Source organism: Mytilus trossulus, chromosome 1, assembly GCF_036588685.1.
Source record: "Mytilus trossulus isolate FHL-02 chromosome 1, PNRI_Mtr1.1.1.hap1, whole genome shotgun sequence".
In the NCBI taxonomy this organism is placed as follows: Eukaryota; Metazoa; Mollusca; class Bivalvia; order Mytilida; family Mytilidae; genus Mytilus; species Mytilus trossulus.
In genome coordinates, this window is record NC_086373.1 from 20,817,069 (window position 1) to 20,838,369 (window position 21,301).

Below are 21,301 nucleotides of genomic sequence, written 5' to 3' on the forward strand. Positions count from 1 at the left end.
AAACCGGATGGTGTTTTCCCAAATATTGACTAATCAAGGTAAGTTTAACAAAATAATTGTTTTTATGGGAGATAACTCTTCACCTTACACTAGAAGGCATCAAAATGGCCGACTACGACCCAGAAAGAAATGATGAAAACAGTGACAATATCTTTGAAATCTTGCAAAAGCAAAACATTGCTCAAGTGACAACCCAAACATTAGAAGGAGTAAAACATGAAAACACAAATGGAAATATTACAAATGCAAAGAAATCGAAAGTTTTTAGAAATCTACCAGGTCTGCAGGTTGCACATGTTGTGAAGGAAGAAACAAATAATGAAGAGACACCACCGGATCCAAAAAGACCTCGTTTAACTGGTCTCCCTGTTACAAATACACCAGACACTTGTCCTAGTCCAGACACTGGTAAAAGAAGGCGTATACAGCACGATTACAGACGACTTTCCAACTCTGGATACTTGGATGATTATGGTAGTGGCAGGGAAAGGAGATTTTCCTCAGCAAGTGATAATTCAGATCTCAGTATGTCACCATCACCACCAAAATTGAAGACACCTGTGTCACCAAGTATAAAACTTGTTGTATCAAGTGATTTATCTCAGAACAAAGGTATTGCTTTAAACAATGTTAAACATGTTAAACAATTATCAGATACATGTAGGATTTTTTTTCTTCATAACTGTACATGATATCAGGTCCGTTTGTGCATAACACACTAAACAAGTTTGCTCCCTAGGTCCGTGTGCACCCTACATGTTTGAACCTGATTTTTATTCAAATTCAAGTTGAAAATTATATATTTTTATACCAATTTAATGATAACTTAAAAATGTTAATTACATGTACATTTATGATTTCTGCTAATTGAATAATAAATTTGGTATAATGGTTGAGTCTTTGAAAATCATGATCATTGTTGTTTTAATTTGCTTTGATGTAAATACTGCATGTAAGGCCAATTAAAATTGACAAATCAGCACCCAAGTCAGAAGACATTTCGGCACCTAGGCTATTTTGGACATTTCAGGACCAAGACAATCCAGGCTTTTTTCCGGCACCTCGTTTTTAAATATATAAATTTATTATAAAAAATTAAAGAATTGTTGCAACATCAACCCATGCCAATAATATTAGGTCTGTAAATATATGATATTTTTTCATTAAAAACACATCTGAAACGGAAGGTAAGCAGACCATCTTAGTGGGTAAAAGGAATTTAACACATGGGAAATGTGTATAACCATTAATTGTTAATCTCCCTGTACTAAAATAATAGATATTATAATTTGTATATAAAATATTCATTACAAAAAGAATATTCATCATTTAATAAAACTCTAAATGATTATGTATGTATGAATAAACATCATTTAATTGCACTATATTTAGATCAAAGGGGATAAATAATTTATAAGGTACTGATTTGGCTATGTTAGGTACCGGTTTATCCTTCATGGGTGTTGATTTGTTTATGTACTGATTCACCTGGGTGCAGAACTGTCGAGAATTCATTTTCATTCACACCCAGACCCACTGAAATCGCCCACACCGATTTTGTTCATTTTAATAAATGTACGAATTTTCAGAATTTGTTCATTTCTCATGTTTCTGTAACCAATAAATGTCAAAATTCCTTTCCTTCAAAACTTTCTTTTTCAAATTTTGGTTTTCATATTTTTTTGAGTAATTTAAATGATTATGTCTACAATGTCATGAATGTACATATTCTGCTGCTCAATGAAAACATCATCTACATTTTGTACATGTACATGTACTGAGAATAGAGTTTGATTACAAGAAAGGCATGAAATACAAAATGTATACGGGTTGTTAGTAAAATGTTGTGTTCAAGAATTCAAATTTCTGTACATGTGTCAAAAATTTCTATGATTAGCAGTCAGAGCTCAGACATAAACAAGTCGATTTTTGTTTTTGACTTAAATAAGTCGAAACATGTATTTTTTATAAAAATGTAGTTTCAATTTTAGACTTATCTGAGTCAGAAAATGACAGACTTGTTTAGGTCTATTTATGTTGGTGAAAAAACTTAATGTTACTTTGTGGCCAAACTACACCACCTATGACAGCAAAAACCTGTATGAGAGTTCACAAGTACTTGAGCTATCTATATTTAATTATCTAATTGAACATCCTTACTAAACACAGATGTTTTACCTCATTAAGTGTGATTCCAGGTGGTTGCATTGTAAGGTTAATTAACATTATCTTCGATTTTTTAGACTCTCATTCATATTTTTCTTTAGAAGACAAAGCATTGGCTTTCAATGTTGTCATTATTTGATTAAGATGCATGACCTCCTTATAAATATGCGTGGGTCTTGAAGTTAACCAATTTTGATCACTCATCGACTTGTAGGAGTCGATATTTGCAACTTTTTGATTTTGGTCAATTATTTCTTGTTTAACAATATTGGACTTATTCAAGTCGTATTTTGTTTAACATTAAAGGGAGACAAATCCAAAAACTTACTAATTTAGACCTCTATGAGTCAAAAGCAGATTCAGACTTATTTATGTCTGAGCTCTGACTGATTAGAATTTAGAAAACCATGTTTTTAGCTCACCTGGCCCAAAGGGCCATGTGAGCTTATGCCATCACTTGGCGTCCGTCGTCTGTCGTCGTAAACTATTTCAAGAATCTTCTCCTCTGAAACTACTAGGCCAAAAACTTCCAAACTTTAACTGAATGTTCCTTAGGGTATCTAGTTTATAAATTGTATCCGAAGTTTTGATCTATCAACAAACATGGTCACCATTGCTAAAAATAGAACAGAGGGGTCAAATGCAGTTTTTGGCTTATTTCTCAAAACAAAAGCATTTAGAGCAAATCTGACATGGGGTTAACCTGTTCATTAGGTCAAGATCTATCAGCCCTGAAATTTTCAGATGAATCAAACAACCCATTGTTGGGTTACTGCCACTTAATTGGTAATTTTAAGGAAATTTTGCAGTTTTTTGTCATTATCTTGAATATTATTATAGATAAGGCCACACCAATTTGATTCCTTGTTCAACGGACCCGCCCGCACCTATTTTTTTCAAAACAGAATTTTTTTATTTTTTTATATTCCTGCTTCCTGCATCCGGAAATGTAATCATGTCCATTTCCTGCACCGTTGTTTTTGTAAATATTATAAAAAGATATCAACATTTGTTTTAAAATCACAGTCTTACTTGTATATAACGACTTTAAACATAAAATTACCCCACCACAAGGTGTAAATATCTGTGAGAATATTTGCTTCGGCATGAAACCTATTTATCCAAAGAGGGAGTGCTCCGATATAAATTATAACAGCGCGGAAATACCTGTAAAGAACAAACAATTGGTTTCTCTCCCCCTTACATGTACTTATATTCCCTATCAAAACATGTGCGCTGTTAGAATAAAGTACGAAGAACTTCTGAAGGATTTGCCTTCAACTGCAATTATATTGTATGCTGGCGAAACAAAACTATCTATAGCCACTGCATGTTTGTGCACCTGTCCTGATTGATTCAGGGGCCTGTCGTTCAGCAGTTATTGTTTGTTGATGTTGTTCATAATTTGGTATTTTCCTGTTTGGATATACAATGTATATATAAATTAGACCGTTGGTTTTCCTGTTCGAATTGTGTACGCTTATAATTTTGGGGTCCTTTATAGCTTGCTGTTTGGTCTGTATCAAAGCCCTGTGTAAAAGGCCATACTTCGACCTGTGTTTGTTACTATCAGGTTGAGAACAACCCTCCTTCAGATAAGGGGTCATTTTATTGATGTAGAAAAGAAAACAGAAATACCAAGGATTTGTATAGTTCTTCTATACAAAACCTTTGAAAACTTAGAATTTTGTACTCAAAAAGAGGAGAGTTGCATCATATTTTAAATAACTTTTTCTAAAGGAGGGGTCCACTTATTTTGAATAATATTAAACTGTTAAAGTAAATGTGTTAACATAGTTAAAGTCCAGGAATATTACAAAACTCTTGGACATGTTTTGACCATTTAATACCAGATAGATACATGTATATAGTTCTTTGAGAAAATATGAGCTCTTTTATACAAACAAATATATTATAACTTATATTGATCCCTCATAAAACATGTAAAAGGGATATTTATAACATTAAGGGGTTGCCCCCCAAACTGATTATGACTTGAGTGGAGAATTGTCTCATTGTCAGTCACACACACATGTTTAGACCAGATGTAAACTAATTTCTTGGTGAACAGGGAAAAAATACATCAGAAATTAAAGAAATGTCAACGTACAAGTGATAAATCAAGTTTTAATATTGTCAAAATCTACTTTTTAACCGGATTTTTGTGACAAAAATGTCGGTTATTAAATTGGTGATGCTTGGCGGGCGGGCGGCAGGGAGGGCAGTCGGGCGGGCGGCAATCAAATGTTGTCCGTGCATTAACTCAAGAACCGTTCAACCAAAGCTTTTAAAATTTTAATATGTTGTTACTGACAACTAAATGAAGGTCAAGTTCAATAATGGCCATTTTGACTTCTACTGTTCAGGAGTTATGGTTCTTGAAAGATTGAAAAATGGCGTTTCCAGTTGTGTCCGTGCATTTACGCATGAACAGTTCTACCAAAACTTCCCAAATTTTAATATGTTGTTACTGGTGACAAAATGGAGGTCAAGTTCAATAACGACGATTTTGACTTTTACCGTTCAGGAGTTATGGTTCTTGAAAGATTGAAAAATGGCGTTTCCAGTCGTGTCCGTGCATTTACGCATGAACAGTTCTACCAAAGCTTCCCAAATTTTAATTTGTTGTTACTGGTGACAAAATGGAGGTCAAGTTCAATAATGACAATTTTGACTTTTACCGTTCAGGAGTTATGGTTCTTGAAAGATTGAAAAATGGCATTTCCAGTCGTGTCCGTGCAATTACGCATGAACTGTTCTACCAAAGATTCCCAAATCATAATATGTTGTTACTGGTGACAAAATGGAGGTCAAGTTCAATAATGACGATTTTGACTTTTACCGTTCAGGAGTTATGGTTCTTGAAAGATTGAAAAATGGTGTTTCCAGTCATGTCCGTGCATTTTCTCATGAACCATTCAACCAAAGCTTTTCAAATTTTAATATGTTGTTACTGATGACAAAATAGAGGTCAAATTTGATATTGACAATTTTCACTTTCACCAATCATCAGTAATGGTTCTTGTGATATTGCCAGGACACAAATAAATGCTAATGAATCCGGTTTGCTGTCGTTGTGACAGCCTCTTGTTAATGTTTACAAAAAAAAATTATAATCGCTCACCTTTATTTTTCAAGCTTCACCTAAAAAATTTGCAAATTAAATATTTTTTTATTAAAATTTTCAAATCGCTCGCTGGCCCCATATTTTGGAGTCCAAAAATCCGTAGAACAAGAAATTAAATTGGTGTGGCCTAAAGATAAACTGTAAACAGCAAAAATGATCAGCAAAGTAAGATATACAAATAAGTTAATATGACCAAAATTGTCAATCGACCCCTTAAGCATGTTAAGGGGTTATTGTCCTTTAATGACGATTTTTCACAATTTGTTCATCATATTTGCTAACTTTAAAAAATCTTCTCCTCTAAAACTACTCAACCAAATTCAACAAAACTTCAACTGAATGATCAGTTGGGTGTATAAAATAAAGTTTGTGTTTTATTTTCTATTTCGTCTAAAAACATGACTGTCATGGCTAAAAAAAGAACACAGGGTAAAAAAATGCAGTTTTTGGCTTATATCTCAAAAACTCCAGCATTTAGAGCAAATAAGAGAAGAAGTTAAAGTAATTATTAGGTCAAGGTCTACCTGTCCTGAAATTTTCAGCCGAATTGGGTAACTGGTTTTTCAGGTATAATGCCCCTGAATTGATGATTTTAAAGAAATTTTGCAGTTTTTGGTTATTATCTTGAATATTATTATAGATACAGATAAACTGTTTATAGCAAAAATGTTAAGCAAAGTAAGATCTACAAATAAGTCAATTTGACCAAAATTGTCAATTACCCCTTAAGGAGTTATTGCCCTTTAAAGACTTTTTTCACAATTTGTTCATCATGTTGACTTACTTGAAAAAATCTTCTCCTTTGAAACTACTGTATCAATTTCAGCCAAACTTAGGCTAAATGAGTTTCAGAGTATCTAGTATAAATTTTATATTTTATTTCCTTGTATGTCAAGAAACATAGCTCCTATGGCTAAAATAGAACATAGGAGAAAATGATTTTATTTTTATTTTTTGCTTTTGAAGAAAATAGGACGATTCAAAGAACATTTAAATAAATTGAAAAGCCAAAATAATCATTGATGAGAGATTTAACCAAAAAAATTAAGGTGAGCGATTCAGGCTCTTGAGAGCCTCTTGTTTTTAATTATCATGATTATACAATGACTTTGTGTCAGGGAAATTCAACTGTGATAGGATGATATCCAAAGGCTTTTGAAGCACAAGAATAGTGGAACAAATTGGTACAAAAACAAAACTGGATCAAATATATTATAAAGCATTTATATTTTTTTCAAAATAACAACAACAACAATACTTTATTTTGAGAGGGTTACACAGTTAGCTATATATATATATAACTAATCTTCCCTGAGGCCCTCATCATATGAAATCAAACAATATGCAAACATAAACATTGCATACATTAGTATAAAAAGTCAAGTATGATAATAATGATCAATACAACTTAATGAAATGTGATGAAAAAATAAACATGATGACATGATCAGTTTTTAATATTACATGTATTGATACAGCTAGGTTGATTCCAATAAATGATCTGTTAGTTTAATTTGTATTTGAAAGAATTAACACCCGTAATATTTCTTAACGGTATTGGTAAGTTATTCCTCAAGAATGGTCCAGAATACATAAAAGATTTTTTGAACAATTCTGTTTTTGGTTTAGGGAGTACAATGTATGTGGTTTCCTTGAACAGCATTTCTCAAGCTTAAGGGGTATGGATTTTTGTCTGAAACATAACGAAACTTGTTGTCGAGCCTGCAACTTTTGTTGCAGAAAGCTCGACATAGGGATAGTGATCTGGTTACAGCGGCAGCGGCTTTAGCTAACTTCTTAAAAGCTTTATATTTTAGAAGGTAGAAGACCTGGATGCTTCATACTTTGTATATAGATGCCTCATGTTACGAAATTCCCGTCAGTCACATGTCCAATGTCCTTGACCTCATTTTCATGGTTCAGTGACTACTTGAAAAAAAGGTTAAGATATTTTGTAATATTAAATTCTCTCTTATAGTAAGTAATTGGATAAATAAATTTGGTATGTGCGTACCTTGCAAGGTCCTCATGCCGGTCAGATAGTTTTCACTTGACCTCGACCTCATTTCATGGATCAGTGAACAAGGTTAAGTTTTGGTGGTCAAGTCAATATCTCAGATACTATAAGCAATAGGTCTAGTATATTCGGTGTATGGAAGGACTGTAAGGTGTACATGTCCAACTGGCAGGTGTCATCTGACCTTGACCTCATTTTCATGGTTCAGTGGTTAAGTTAAGTTTTTGTGTTTTGGTCTGTTTTTCTTATACTTTATGCAATCTAGGTCTACTATATTCGGTGTATGAAATGGTTGAAAGGTGTACATGTCTAGCTGACAGGTGTCATCTGACCTTGACCTCATTTTCATGGTTCAGTGGTCAAAGTTAAGTTTTTGAGTTTTGGTTTATTTTTCTAATTCTTTATGCATAAGTCAAATATATTTGTTGTACGGAAATATTTTATGATCTATATGTCTGTTACGCAGATTTTATTTGACCTTGACCTCATTTTCACGGTCCATTGCTATGTGTTAAGTGTTTGTGTTTTGGTCTGTTTTTCTTAGTTTATAAGCAATAAGTCAACTATATTTGTTGTATTGAAGAATTGTTTGCTGTACATGTCTGCCTGGCATGGTTCATCTGACCTTGACCTCATTTTCATGGTTCATTGATCAATGTTTCATTCTCTTTGGTTAATGGTGATTTTATGTGACAGTTGTAGTAAAGCTTTATATTAAGCTATATCAACATATTATCAATGATTAGTAAAGAAGGTGAGACATTTCAGCATGTGCACTCTTGTTAGTAAGATATGATGGGGCATCATTTTTAATGCACTTAAATGTCATCACTCACTTATGATATTTTATTCTCTGTTCAACTGTAATCCAGTTTAAGTGTTTGAATAAGGGTGCAGAAGGATCTAATGGGTCTGTTTATTTGCATTGACATTATATTACCTAAATGTACCTGTAAGCCTAAGGTAGGGGCTTATTGTAATAGTAAATATTGGGTGTTTTAGGATAAAGGTTAGTTAAGTGTATCTCTATATATGTCTGGACCCCTAAAGTAATAGAATGTCAATGCAAATAAACAAATTATTCTAAAAAAAAAAAATTTATAACTTCCATTCCTCATGTTAAACCATAAAACTATCAGGCATGCTCCTTATTGGTTTTTTTTATTATTAAAAACAAGTTACCATTGTTTGTCCTAAACATGGACTTGTTGAATTGGTGCTCAGGTTCATGTATATTGTTCTGACAATGACCAGGTCACCCTCTAGCATGTCTATGGGAGAATCAATGTACAATGTATAAGTAATGAATAAGAAACATTTATTTGTCTGGTTTTTTTCAGCAAATGAATCAGTCTAATACATGTTTTTTGATTTTTTTCTTTCAGTTCTATGTCAAATGGTAAAAGAGCACAAGTTACCTGATAAAATGATTAAAGAAGAAAAATCAGTATCAAATGGAATTGACAAGGCTCAAAATAAGGAGGTCTCTGTTGAAAAAGTTAGTCATGGTAATGGAGGAGTCGATGATCATGATGATAAGCAATCAATGAAAGATGAAAGTAAAGTTAAAACCTCTAAGTCAGATGAAATTAAAACAGAAAAAGAAGGAGCTAGTGAAAAGAGTATTGTCAAAAGTGATAAAAATGAAAGTTCAGTCAAAAATGAAAGTTCTATCAAAAATGAAAGTTCTGTCAAAAATGAAAGTCCTGTCAAAAATGAAAGTCCTGTGAAGGAAAGAAGCAGTAAAACCCCATCAAAAGAGGGGCATCATCACTCAAAGCACCACCATAAACATAAGCATAAACACAAGCACCACAGTTCTCATGATAGAACACCCGTCAAGCAAGAGGAATCAATCTCAAGACTGAAGAACTTTGATATAAGGATGTCCCCTGATGTACGAAGTTCACCAGATATACATAACTCACCATGTAAAACAGAGGATGATCCCATATCTCACAATAGCATCAGAATCTTAGGGAAGAAAAGAATCCTGAATAATTGTGGCATTCAGGTTTGTCTGAAGAGGAGAACTGAAAATAAATGTATTCAGGTTTCTCTAAAAGGATCAAAAGATCATCATTCGTCATCACATTCCTCCTCAAAGTCAGAAAAACACCGTGAGAAATCTAAGGAACATCGATCATCTCATGAGCGCACAACAGATCATAAATCCTCTCATGAGTCTTCAGGCACCAATAAACACCATGAGAAGTCTAAAGACCACCAAGCATCATCATCACATTCTTCATCTAGTAAACATCCAGAGAAATCAAACAAATATGGCAGCCACTCAGCACCAAAGTCTGAAAATAAAACTAAAGCTTTAGTGGATCTCATGCAAAACAAAAACCTGGAATCCAGTAAAGATTACAGATATCGTAAATTTAGAAGTATGAAATACACAGATGAGCCATTTGCTAATTCAAAATTTCGTAAATTGTTTCATTTAGAAAAATGTACCAATGGTGGTGCACTTGTTCTGCATGTATATCAAGATGAGCTTAGAAATCTAACATCCGATGAAATGACAAAATTTGTGTCAGAATATTTTGATTTTGTTTATGGGGAATACCCAGAGGGAGTTGGGAACTGTGCCATGGGTATAGTTCATAGGTCAGCAGTGAACATGCCAGATTTTATCGATTATTTTTCCGAAAAGTTCCCCACTTTACACTGCCAATCAGGACTTATGGGTAAATCTGACATTGAATCCACTACTATCTCCAAATATCGTGAGAGCATGATGAGCACGTATAAAGATGGTACTCATCGCTCAGGTCCACTGATGCAGATAAGTGTAGTAGGAACAGTACATGAAGAAGTGGGCGATTATTTCCCAGACTTTTTAGACATGGTTGAACAGAATCCTTTTTTAAAAGCGTTAATGCCTTGGGGAGAGCGATCTGTAGTTGCAGGTATGGCAAGGAACTTAAGTAATGATGGTCCTATATTATGGTCTCGACCTGGTGAACAGATGGTTCCAACAGCTGATATGCCTAAATCACCATTTAAACGGAAAAGGTATGATTTATATAAACTGCAACACAAGCAGGTATTTTTAAATAGGGATAGTATACAGTATATAGCTGTGAAATATTAAAGCATTTCACTTTTTTCAAAAATGTTGACTTCATTTATGTTAGAAAAATGTAGGAGATACATGTACTAAAGCTAAATAGTGTGTGAAGAAAATGAAAAAGAAAGCAAGAATGAAGAAACATTCTTTTAAATATATCAAATTTGCACATTGTGTTTGATATAATGTGTTTTTTAAAGGGTAAACCATTGGAATAAAATTTGCGAAAGGAAATTGGGAAGCGAGAAACTCACGCACCCGGAGGGGTCCATCAGCTGGCCCCTTAAAATATGTATACTTGTTCAGTGATAATGGACGTCATACTAAACTCCGAATTATACTCAAGAAACTAAAATTAAAAATCATACAACACTAACAAGGCCAGAGGCTCCTGACAGGCGCAAAATTGTGGCGGGGTTAAACATGTTTGTGAGATCTCAACCCTTCCCCCTATACCTTATGGCCATGCACTGTATATATCCTAACTAGTATGTTTCATGTCATGAAGAAAGCGATAATTTATATAATCTTTTGTGAAAAATCACCTTTTACATGTTTAATTTTAATTATCTTTTAAAGTTAACAGTTGTTTATTTGAAGAATTTGTTGTATAAAATTTTCTTTGAATCTGAATTTTTAAGTTTGCAAGAATTAGCATGTTTAGTATTACTGTTACTGTAGATCTTACATGTATATTCATCTAAAGGAAATTTTATGTATAACTTAACAATGCAATATGTTTCCTCTATTAACTGTCATGACTGTGACTTATATTGCAATTTATTTTCTGAAATATTTTACAGAGGAGCAAATGAGTTGAAGAATTTATCCTATCTACCTCGTGCTTCTGAGCCTCGTGAAGTATTGGTTGAAGACAGGACAAGGTGTCATGCAGATCATGTTGGGCAGGGATTTGACAGACTTACAACAGCTGCTGTTGGTGTGTTAAAGGCTGTTAAAAAATCAGACGAGTAAGTTTAAAAAGTTTAACAAACCATACACACATGTGCATGTAAAATAAGCAGATATTTCTTTTATATAAAATATGTATATATGTGTTTGTTTCCGATGTTGATTTTTTTCTATTCAAAATTTGCTGTATATAGGATTTCATTGTGCTTAGTAAAAGTCCTTGGTCATTAAAATGCAGTTGTTTATTGAAGAGCAAATTTAGAATGTTTTTAAGATTGGTGTTAGACATGGAAAACAAAATTGAATGAATGCTGAAGAATACTTTTTATTAAATCAATCAAAGGTCAAAATGCTTGAAAGATAGCTATATAGAGAGAAACAAAAATATACATTTCAACAGCACAAGCTTGGGAGATCTCAGGTTATCTCCCCTTGTACACAATGTAATAATAACTGTATTATAAACATTCCATTAAAATTTCATTTGGAAACAAACCATTTTGAATTTTAATGCCCCATTTATGGGCATTATGCTTTCTGGTTTGTGCATCTGTTCTTTTGTTCGTTCATTCGTCTGTCTGTCCTGCTTCAGGTTAAAGTTTTTGGTCGAGGTAGTTTTTGATAAAGTTGAAGTCCAATCAACTTGGAACTTAGTACTTATGTTCCCTATGATATAATCTTTCTAATTCTACCTCATTTTCATGGTTCACTGAACAAAGAAAAGGAAAGTGTGGATGGGGGCATCCCTGTACTTTGGACACATTTTTGTTCCAATAATCATTCAAGTCCTATTACTTTAGAATGATAAACATCAAAACTAAGAAAATCAAAGAACTTTTGAAAAGTTATTTTAAAAACACAGATGTATAATAACTTGGCAATAGTCTTTATAAAATATTTAAATGTAACATTTGTGATATTGCAGCACATGTTCAGACAGAGTGGTCAAAGATGTGATTTGTTTTCATCCTGGAGATTTCCCTCAGCTTGTACAGAAGTTGCACCTTGACCTTCATGAACCTCCTGTGTCTCAGGTACTACTTTATATAGAACATATACTAGGTTAGCATGAACAAAAAAGTATAGCTGCCAGCATTTCTTTTATCTAGCAGTTAGTCTAAAGTGGGACATGAACATTTGATTGCAGAATATTCAAAACATATAGTCATTTCAAGTCATGTTATAAAAATTACTGTATTTTCATCTATATAAAAAAGAAGTTGTATGATTGTAAATGAGACAACTCTTCAAAAGAGACCGAATGACAAGAAAATTAACAGATATAGGTCATTGTATGGCCTTTGTTGAAGGCCATGTATTCAGCTATAAAAGGCCCCAAAATCACAAATGTTAAACAATTCAAACAGGAAAATTAACGTACAAAAAAATGAACAAAAACAAATATGCAAGACAGCCACAAACAACATCCACTGAATTACAGGCTCCAGACTTTGGACACATACATGTACATGATGGTGTCATGATATTACATGTGATACTGAAGCAGTGTGAGCCCTACATAATAAAAATGCTTACTTTCTATCTCATTTAGTAATAGTTTATGGGATTAGTTGACTTCCCTTTGACAGGTGCATACATAAAAAATATTACTTAGATCTTAGACTGATGTATACAATCTAAAAAAAAAAAAAAAAAAAAAAAAAAAAAAAAAGAGACTGATGTATACAATCATTCAGTACATGTTATTGTTTTATATTTTCTAGTGCATTACCTGGGTGGAAGATGCAAAGTTAAATCAGTTACGGAGAGAAGGTATGCGCTACGCCAGAATATCTTTACGAGATAATGATATTTATTTTATTCCAAGAAATGTAGTTCACCAATTCAAAACTGTCTCTGCTGTTACAAGTATAGCTTGGCATACCAGACTGAGAATTTATTATCCAGACTTGGACACTTCTATTGAAAATGAAATGAAATCTGCAACCAAAAGGGAGGTAAGCCATATTACTAAAGATGAAAAACATGTGATCAAAGATGAAAAAGATGTACAAAAATATGACAAACATGTGATCAAAGATGAAAAAGATGTACAAAAATATGACAAACATGCATCAAAAGATGAAAAATATGCTACAAAAGACGAAAAACTTGTATCAAAGTATGACAAACATGCAACTAAAGATGAAAAACATGCTACAAAAGATGAAAAACATATATTAAAACATGAGAAAAGAAAGGAAGAAAAATCTGTTGATAAGCATGAAAAATTAAAAGAGGAAAAGCATTCAAAACATGAGGAAAGAAAAGTAGAAAAATCTGTAGCTAAACATGAAAAAATAAAAGAGGAAAAGCATTCAAAACATGAAGAAAGAAGAGAAGAAAAATCTGAAGTTAAACATGAAAAAATAAAAGAGGAAAAGCATTCAAAACATGAAGAAAGAAATAGAGATGAAAAACATGAGGAAAGAAAAAGGGATGAAAAACATAAAGAAAGAAAAAGAGATGAAAAACATTCATCTAAAAATGGAGAGAGAAAGAAGGAAGAGAAAATGACTGCTCATGAAGTGGAAAAGAATAAAGACAGTAAGACTCTAACAATAAAGGATGACAGTAAACCTATAATAAAGGTAAAGGATAGCAAAAGTGAAGAAAAATTGTCTGAACAAAAACAAAAACATATCATTAGTAATCAGGAAACACAGATTCAGCAGAATGGATGTGTAAATAACCCTCTGGATATTGAAAAGGATTGTAGATATACTGAAGTTGGTATGAGTCAAGGGGGTGACATTGACAGATATGCCATCCAGGGGCTCGCTAAGGAGAGTCAAAATACTGAAGTTGGTATGAGTCAAAGTGGTGACAGATATGTCATAGAGGGGCCTGCAAAGGATAGCATAAATACAGAAGAAGATATGAGACAAGGTGGTGACATTGACAGATATGTCATGGAGGGGCTCCCTAAGGAGAGTCAAAATATGGAAGTTGGTATGAGTCAAGGTGGTGACAGATATGTCATGGAGGGGTCTTCAAAGGCTAGTGGAAATATGGAAGTTGGTATGTGTCAAGATGACGACATTAATAGATATGTCATTGATGGGCCCAATAAAGATAGTAGATATGCTGAAACTGGTTCAAGTCAAGGTGGTGACAGCTATGTCATAGAGGGGTCTGCTAAGGATAGTAGATATACTGAAACTGGTATGAGTCAAAGTGGTGACAGATATGTCATAGAGGGGCCTACAAAGGATAGTGGAAATACAGAAGTTGGCATGTGTCAAGATGGTGACATTAATAGATATGTCATAGAGCGACCAGCTAAGGAGAATGACATAATAGAAGTTGAAGAATCAAGTTGTGAACAAACTCAAGAATTTGATGAATGTGAACAAAATTGTAAAAGTGACGAAACATCAATGAATAAAGAGCCAGATACTTCAAAAATTGGAGAGAAAGCATTTGAAAATTTTGCTTCAGAAACTAGTGATATGGAGACTGAGGAAAATGGATCGTTTGTTACTGTGGCAGCAGGTTTAGTTAGTGAACAACTTTCTGTGAATGAATTTGTGTCAGATGAACAAGAATCTGTATCTCCAGTGACAGAAATGATAATTGAACAAATGGAAAATGAAGATTCAGCTGAAATCCACAGAGAAACAATAGCCTTGTTAGAAGAAAATGGCCAACAGGACAGCGCTCTACCAGAAAATCTTCCACAAGTGATTACTGGTACTATTCAAACAAAGCCTGTACGGGAAAATAAACAAAACCTCTTTGAAAACATTTTTGGCACACAACTAAATGCAAATAACCTCATTTCAGATGGCAGCAGCAATACAGAAGACAGTGTGCAATACACACAGAATTCATAGTGTTTATAAATGCATTGGAGTATGGTCTCAAATTTATTTATTTATTTTTATATTTCAAATTATTCATAAACCTCAGTTCCCAACTTTAAACATTGTGTACTTTTAAATTTTTCAAAATATTCAGGTAGATTTGATTTTTGATTGGATTGATATCAAACTTTTAACAGATGTTGCTGCCAGGTGTTATTACAGGATTGATATCAAACTTTTAACAGATGTTGCTGCCAGGTGTTATTACAGGATTGATATCAAACTTTTAACAGATGTTGCTGCCAGGTGTTATTACAGGATTGATATCAAACTTTTAACAGATGTTGCTGCCAGGTGTTATTACAGGATTGATATCAAACTTTTAACAGATGTTGCTGCCAGGTGTTATTACAGGATTGATATCAAACTTTTAACAGATGTTGTTGCCAGGTGTTATTACAGGATTGATATCAAACTTTTAACAGATGTTGCTGCCAGGTGTTATTACAGGATTGATATCAAACTTTTAACAGATGTTGCTGCCAGGTGTTATTACAGGATTGATATCAAACTTTTAACAGATGTTGCTGCCAGGTGTTATTACAGGATTGATATCAAACTTTTAACAGATGTTGCTGCCAGGTGTTATTACAGCCAAATGACTAGTGTGTATGTTCGCATAAAACCTTTGGTTACATGTACCTTGCATGCTAGCTGAACTGTGAGATTATTGTTATGTCAGGTATACATGTACTACTCTCCTTTAAGAGTAGACTAGTCTGACAGATAACCAATTTATCTGTCTGTAGGACTAGACTACTCTGAAATGAGGGTAGCATACCTAACCTTATAGTGAAGTTCAGCTAGCAAGCAAGGTAACCAAAATTATTGATTGAACCTACAGGCTACACACTTATATCATTTGGTAATCAAAGTTAAAGGTTATGTATTCAAACTATTAAGTAACTGCAGAAATTATAGGTCATTTTATTGATTAAGTCTAATGACTATCTGCTCCTTGGGTCATTTGGATTTATAATGATACTGTAAACCGACTTATTTTCGTGAGTAGAAAAATAATGCTCACATAAAACATCACAAATATGTAAAACTTGGGTTTTCAAATCACAAAATGGGTAAGAAAGGACTAAATGCAAAATTTAGTATCAACGATAATAGGTTATTTACAGTAATAAGTTTCTGTGATGTGTAAATTTACAAACATATGTAAACTGTTATATATGAGGCCAGTGAAACAAAAGGTTGTGAAGATCTGTCAGAATATTGAGAAAACCAATTGTGTGAAAGACACTTTAATTTAACCTGTGTTACTCATAGGGAATTTGCCCATCATTGCACCACGTACAAGGGCTTTTATATAATCATCATAAGACCAGTTGGTGGAATCAGATTTTTAGAGGAGGAAAGAGAAAATATCAAAAAATGAACTAAGGGTAAAACTAGTTTTTTTGCATTCAAAGTGTGACTTGGTTGGTGAATAAAATTTCTGCCCATTTGATGATTAAATTTTTGGGTGTAAGATTTGATTATATTTGCTTACATTCATTTTTCGTGTAACACAGCTTCCTTGTTTGTTAGCAAGGGTCTTTGACCAACCAAAGGGGTATGAATAAATTATAATAGGAATTTAAAAGTCCCTTTTTCATGTTAAATAAAATCAAATGCATGTTTGTATTTATATATGTAAAAAACATATTTAAAAAAACAACATGTGTGTACCTGGAAAATGAATGAGCAAGAATGTAGATAAAGCTACCACCAATTTTATGTGTTTACATGCAAATGTAACACATGGAGGCTACAGTGGCGGATCCAGAGGGGGGCCCCCCCTTTTTTTTGGCCGATCAATGCATTTGAATGGGGACATATAGTTGGACCCCCCCTTTGTCCTGGGTTAGGAACCCCTCTTTTTAAATGGCTGGAATCGCCCCTGGGCTACCAACTATGTTTGAAATGAAACATAACAAACAGATCTTTTTTTAATATTTCCATATTTTAATATTTTTGTGAATGTATATATAAATGTTATAGCATTTTGAAGTGCTTTTAATTTGATCTGTGAAGACACATTATTTGTTATATTACTTGTTAAAGTTGTTTTTATGTAAAATATGTACCTGTTTACATTGTAAATACTTTCTCACATACACCATGTACACAATCCAGGGCAAATCATGTTTTTTAAAGTAATTCTGCAGTGTGTTATGATATGTAGAGGTAGATCATGAAAATCGATTGTATAGGTTTTGTAAATTTATTCCTCAGCTTTAGGTCTCATTCTGCTCTGAAAATATACATTCTTAAATATGTATTTGTGATTCTTACAGTACATTTAAAATCTGTTGCCTTTCTGAGCTAATTATTTACTCTTTTTTTTCAAGCTTGATTTGAGGAAAACCTCAAACAATTTTTTGTCTTTTAGAAATTTATTTGGAAGTAACTTATTTTCTCATAGAACAATTTTTTTTGTAATTAAATATAGGGTTTATTTTACACAACACTGCAAGAGTTTGTGTATTCCAATATTAAAGACACAGATAGAGCTGCATAATGTTATGTAAAAAAAAAACTGAAATGTATGATACAGTTTACATTACATCATAAAATGTTGGCAATGTGAATATTTAAAACAAATAAACCACAAAGTAGGGCAAGATATTTCAATAACTTTTTTAAAATTAATTAACTTTACCTTTTTCCCAGATTTTTCACTGGCAAAATTCCTTTAAAAATGGTTTTGTTAATTTGAACTTTTAAAAGGTGCAACATTAAAGATTTTATTATCTATGATTAATTGGCAGCTTATAAGGTTTGGTACATTGCAAGATTTTCTTTTATGAGAAAAAAATGCATTTGTTCCATGATGCCTTGATACATGTACATCCTATTTGATAAAGTATCTTACAAAATATATAAATTCTTTTCACCCTGTTAAGTTACTTATATCTTAATTATCATCTTAAACAAACCTTAGTATGACAACATTATAACAAAGTTGTTCTAACATATTGCAGTAGTAAGATCAGATAAAACAGTTTCCACACACTTGTCTTTATAATATAAGAGATTATATAAAACCTAGTCTTTGTTATTGTACAGTATTTGTTATTTGTTATCTTTGTATATAGTTTCTCGTTTTATTATGTTACTTGATTTCTGTACATTGGAATATGTCATTTCAATTCTATGTCATCTTTTTATGTCACTTCATTTCTATGTCAACTGATCATGTCAATTCAATTATTTGTCAACTAATTATGTCACTTTAATTTTAAGTCAACTGATCATGTCACTTCAATTCTATATCAATGGATAATGTCACGTCAATTCCATGTCAATTAATTATGTCACCTCAATTTCTATGTCAACTGTCACTGATTATGTTACTTCATTTCTATGTCAACTGATCATGTCACTTCAATTATATGTCAACTGATTATGTCAACTGATCATGTCACTTAAACTCTATGTCAACTTTTTATGTTACTTCAATTATTTGTCAACTAATTATGTCACTTCAATTCTATGACAGTTAGAAATAGATAATAATAGTTTTAGAAGCCTTCAACAAATTTATTTTGTTTTCTTCATATACATATTCCATCAAAAACTTGTAGATTTTGCTTCGAAGTAAGTTGGACATGTCTGTGGTTTTTTTATAAAAACCTGACCAAAAACCTTAGCTTTAAGAGATTAACTAAAATATCATATGGCAGCTTTAAAGTCTTGTATATTTTTTATTTCTAATACTTGTGTGATTTGTGTTTATTTGTTCCTTAACTATTCTGATAATTACTTAGGTAATTGAACTATGTCCATGTCAAATACTGTCATCAAATTATATCTTCTGTCTAAAATCACCAGAGAAAACATTTCATACATGCAACCCATTTAAAAGCAAGCTTAAATGAAAGTGTGCTTTGCAGGTCTTCTTCAAAAAGTTTGATCTTATAACAAACAAAAAGGTTCACTACAAGTATAATTTATGAAGGGCCATAATGTTCCAATATATGGTCAATTTGAATAAAATATTTAGGTTATTTGTAAGTCATAATTATATCCTAATACAAAGCCAGAAATGCAGGAATAAAAAAAAATGTCTGGGTCAGGATTGTTATAAGACACAGCTACAACCCTTAACGTAAATCTAAAGTTTGATATTAAAAATGCATTGATAAATCTGTAAAGGATGGGATACTGCTAAAGATATTGGAAAACATTAGAGTAGTCATTCAATAAAGACATTGATAGTACTTGACCAATGCACACTCTTTAAAGCTTCTAGTATACTGTATAGCTCTAGCAGCAGCTGATCCAGGGGTGGGGTTGGAATCCCCCCTTTTTGGCGATCAATGCATTTGAATAATGACATATAGTTCAAACCCCCCTTTATCCTGGGATAGGACCCTCCTTAAAAAATGGCTTTATCCACCCCTCTCTAGCATTAAGAATTATAGCAGTAGATTCAGTGAAGGTAGATAGTGGAGTTTGGCACATAGAACATAATTAATACATTACATTGTAGAATGCATATGTTTATTGGTCTGTATCATTTTACCATATTTAATGTTGTAAGTCCATTACTTATAACATAACTAATTAAGAGTTGGATTTCTGGACAACTTGATGAATTTTCTAACACTTCATATATGTTTTTCTTGTCTTTACATTTAACATCCTGTTGAGTTTTGTTTTATATAAAAATCTATTTATGTATAATACTGATCTGTTAAGTGTGCTTGTAGATATTGATGAAATATAGAACATTCATATAATACTAACTGTTTTATACTTGTTTATTTAGATATATGCCAAACTTTATTCATAAGTGACATTTTTAGCTCACAAGGCCCAGTTCCCGTCCACTTCCTCTTATTTATCAGGCTATTTTGAACACAAATTTATTAGGTCTTTTATTAAAAAACTTTATTTTCTCTTGATATTTGAAAATCTCACAGAAACTTGGTTGATAGAGAACAATTGAGCTTACTAAGCTCTTTGGAGCCTTTTAAAAGTCTAATCCAATGTGAACTACAATGATGTGTCCATGTGGAAATCATTTATTGGGTTTGTAGCATCATTAGGTTTGGTAGGTTAATGTTATATCATAAGTTTTGGTAAAGCCATTTTTCATCAGGAACATTTTAAGGGTTTTTGTCAAGCCTGCGACTTTTGTCACAGAAAGCTTAACATGGATAGTGATGCAGCAACAGCGGTGGCAGCTTTAGCTAACTGATTAAATGCTTATGTTTTAAAAGGTGAAAGACCTGGCCTCTCAGTCATCAAACTTTGCTCAGTGCTCGGAGCACAAAAATCATGCTCGAAACATGAAATCCAGCAATTTGATAGGTTGATTTTCGAGTCTGAGTACTGGCCTCACGGTCATAAAACTTTCGAGCATGATTTTTGTACTCAGACTCGAAAATCAACCTATCAAATTGCTAGATTTCATGTTTCGAGCATGATTTTTGTGCTCCGAGCACTGAGCAAAGTTTGATGACCGAGAGGCCAGGATGCTTCATACTTTGTATATGGATGCCTCATGTTACAAAGTTTCGGTCAATCTCAAGTCCAAAGTCCTTTACCTCATTTTCTTGGTTCAGTGACTACTTAAGATTTTATGTAATTTTAAATTCTCTCTTAGTAGAAATAGGATAACTGCATTTAGTATTAGGTACCTTGCAAGGTCCTCATGCCCATTAGACAGTTTTTACTTGACCTCAATCTCATTTCATAGATCAGTGAACAAGGTTAAGTTTTGGTGGTAAAGTCCATATCTCAGATACTATAACCAATAGTTCTAGTATATTCGGTGTATGGAAGGACTGTAAGGTGTACATATCTAACTGGCAGGTGTTATCTGACCTTGACCTCATTTTCATGGTTCAGTGGTCAAAGTAAAGTTTTAAGTTTTGGCCTGTATTTCTTATCCTCTATGCAATAGGTCTACCATATTTGGTGTATAGAATGATTGTAAAGTGTACATGTCGAGCTGGTGGGTGTCATCTGACCTTGACCTCATTTGCATGGGTCAAAGTAAAGTTTTTGAATTTTGGCCTGTATTTCTAATACTATATGCAAAAGATAAACTATATTTGGTGTATGGATATATTTAATGTTCTATATGTCAGTCACACAGGTTTTATTTGACCTTGAACTCATTTTCACGGTTT

The 21,301-nt window shown here is 32.9% G+C and overlaps 1 protein-coding gene across 2 annotated transcripts; it reads left to right on the forward strand.

Annotated features, from left to right (window-relative positions):
• The first annotated feature begins 58 nt into the window (after window positions 1-58).
• Window positions 59-17,746, forward strand: LOC134718261 (uncharacterized). 2 transcript variants are annotated; one of them, XR_010107377.1, is made up of 6 exons: window positions 59-612; window positions 8,696-10,334; window positions 11,193-11,360; window positions 12,227-12,335; window positions 13,026-15,317; window positions 15,750-17,746. XR_010107377.1 is itself a non-coding variant. In XM_063580758.1 (5 exons), exons 1-5 carry the CDS (start codon window positions 105-107, stop codon window positions 15,135-15,137), a joined length of 4,536 nt encoding a protein of 1,511 aa, XP_063436828.1. In that variant the 5' UTR covers window positions 59-104; the 3' UTR covers window positions 15,138-17,746. The 2 variants fall into 2 exon arrangements, 1 of the variants encoding a protein (XP_063436828.1); XM_063580758.1 differs by having other exon boundaries at window positions 13,026-17,746.
• Window positions 17,747-21,301: the final 3,555 nt, after the last annotated feature.